At 34.2% G+C, this 2,212-nt stretch overlaps 1 protein-coding gene across 1 annotated transcript; it reads left to right on the top strand.

Annotated features, from left to right (window-relative positions):
• Positions 1-453: 453 nt before the first annotated feature.
• On the top strand, positions 454-1,804 carry TENT5D (terminal nucleotidyltransferase 5D). Its single transcript, XM_004442077.2, has one exon. It carries the CDS (start codon positions 469-471, stop codon positions 1,639-1,641), a length of 1,173 nt encoding a protein of 390 aa, XP_004442134.1. The 5' UTR covers positions 454-468; the 3' UTR covers positions 1,642-1,804.
• Positions 1,805-2,212: the final 408 nt, after the last annotated feature.

The following is a 2,212-nucleotide window of genomic DNA, read 5'->3' as shown; positions in this document are numbered from 1 at the left end:
TTTTAAACATTATGCCATTCAGTCAGTTGGGTCTAACACACACAGACATGCTCTTTGATCTCACTTTAAATTCATGACAGTTAACCTCAGTGATGTACTATGATTATCTCATGAACAAAATTTATACCACCAAACGAATACAATCATTATAGTATTTACTTGAAGAAAGATTGAGAAAGGCCACCATTTTACATCAAAAATAATTACAACTCTAACAAATCCCTGAGAATGTCTGTTTGCATGCACCAATGGATCTAACAATTTTGACATAATCATAGTGGCTTTTATTTTACTTATAGATTTAAACATGATTAGATACATTGATAATTCCTAGTGTTGGTTTGGTTTACATTGAAGATAAGTCTATTTTTAACTTTTTCATATGCTTTAGGCATAACACTGATTTCAAGATGCTAACATTTTGTCTCAATATTTTACTTGCTTTCTAGTTGGTCTACTGACTTCGCAATGTCTGAAATCAGATTTAGCAATCTCACTTGGGATCAAGTTATAACACTGGATCAAGTGTTAGGTGAAGTAATTCCAATTCATGGAAGGGGAAATTTCCCCACATTGGAGGTAAAACCAAAAGATATCATTCATGTTGTCAAAGATCAACTGATAGAGCAAGGAATTATTGTTAAAGATACCCGATTAAATGGTTCCACAGCAAGTTACATACTTGCAAGCCACAATGGAATCAGCTATAAGGATCTGGATGTTATTTTTGGTGTTGAACTACCAAGTGATCAAGAATTTCAGGTTGTTAAGGATGCAGTTCTAGGTTGTCTACTGGACTTTTTACCAAAGGGTGTAAAAAAGGAAAAGATCACCCTAAAGACCATGAAAGAGGCTTATGTGCAGAAAATGGTCAAAGTTTGCAATAAGCACGATCGTTGGAGTCTCATCTCTCTTTCAAATAACACTGGGAAGAATGTAGAGCTAAAATTTGTGAATTCACTTAGACGACAATTTGAATTTAGTGTAGATTCCTTTCAAATTGTTTTGGATCCCATGTTAGACTTCTACAGTGACAAAAATGCTAAGCTAACCAAAGAATCCTATCCTATTGTGGTAGCTGAAAGCATGTATGGAGACTTCCAAGAAGCAATGACACATTTGCAATACAAACTTATATCTACCAGAAAACCTGAAGAGATTAGAGGTGGCGGCCTTCTGAAGTACAGCAACTTGCTGGTTCGTGACTTTAAGCCAGCTTGTGAAGCAGAAATCAAGATCCTGGAACGTTATATGTGCTCTAGATTCTTCATTGATTTTCCTGATGTAGCAGAACAGCAAAAGAAGATTGAATCGTACCTCTGCAACCACTTCATAGGTGAAGAAAAGAGCAAGTATGCCTACCTTATGACCTTGCGTGGAGTTGTGAATGAAAGCACGGTTTGCCTTATGGGTCGTGAAAGAAGACAGACACTCAATATGATCACTCTTATGGCTTTAAAAGTACTTGGAGAACAGAATATTCTACCCAATACAGACAATGTAATTTGCTTTTATCAGCCTGCTCCATACTTTGCTGCTGAGGGAGGATACCCTACTTATTATGTAACATCTGGACCACCACCTGTTTTCTTTCAGCCATATTACCCACTGCACTTTCATGTGCCAAATTGTATGGTTTAAAAAGCACACGTACAATAGAAACTTTGCTTTAATTAAACATCCCTTGAAAGCAAGTTTCCAAATTCCATAAATTTAAGATCTATTTTTATTTTTATGCAATTGCCAACTATTTTCCATCAATTATAGCTTAAACCATTATAGTAAATACAATATCATCTGTGAACTGACCACTTTAAACAATTTTCAAATGTTATTCATTAGCTATAATAACTTTCAAATGTTGTGGAACACAAAATGATTTTCAAATGTTACTGGCTGTTTATGACTTTCAAATTTGCTATGACAAATATACTAGAGATATCTGCATCTTTGATTAAAATATAAAAGAACATACTCATGTTTTAAATTCCAGAGGTACACTGAAGACAAGTACCAACATTTTTGTATTTAATCATTTCCTTTGTTACGTTTACTTCATTTTTTTCTAGGGAATATTACCATCGATGAATTTTCATTACTTTACAGAAATGCCTAATTTCAAATACAACAGATTCAGAAGACATTAAAACCCTGGACTTTGCAAGCATTTATTTTGTTTCCCAATTAAATTGGATTAGATACAAAATCCTTC

Source organism: Ceratotherium simum, chromosome X (genome assembly GCF_057802395.1).
Source record: "Ceratotherium simum simum isolate JZ-2026a chromosome X, ASM5780239v1, whole genome shotgun sequence".
NCBI lineage: Eukaryota > Metazoa > Chordata > Mammalia > Perissodactyla > Rhinocerotidae > Ceratotherium > Ceratotherium simum.
The sequence above is the reverse complement of the archived record's forward strand: the minus strand, read 5'-3'. Positions and strand labels throughout refer to the sequence as shown.

Excerpts from the sequence above, each read along its gene's own strand:
- TENT5D (XM_004442077.2), top strand. The coding sequence starts at position 469 with ATGTCTGAAATCAGATTTAGCAATCTCACTTGGGATCAAGTTATAACA.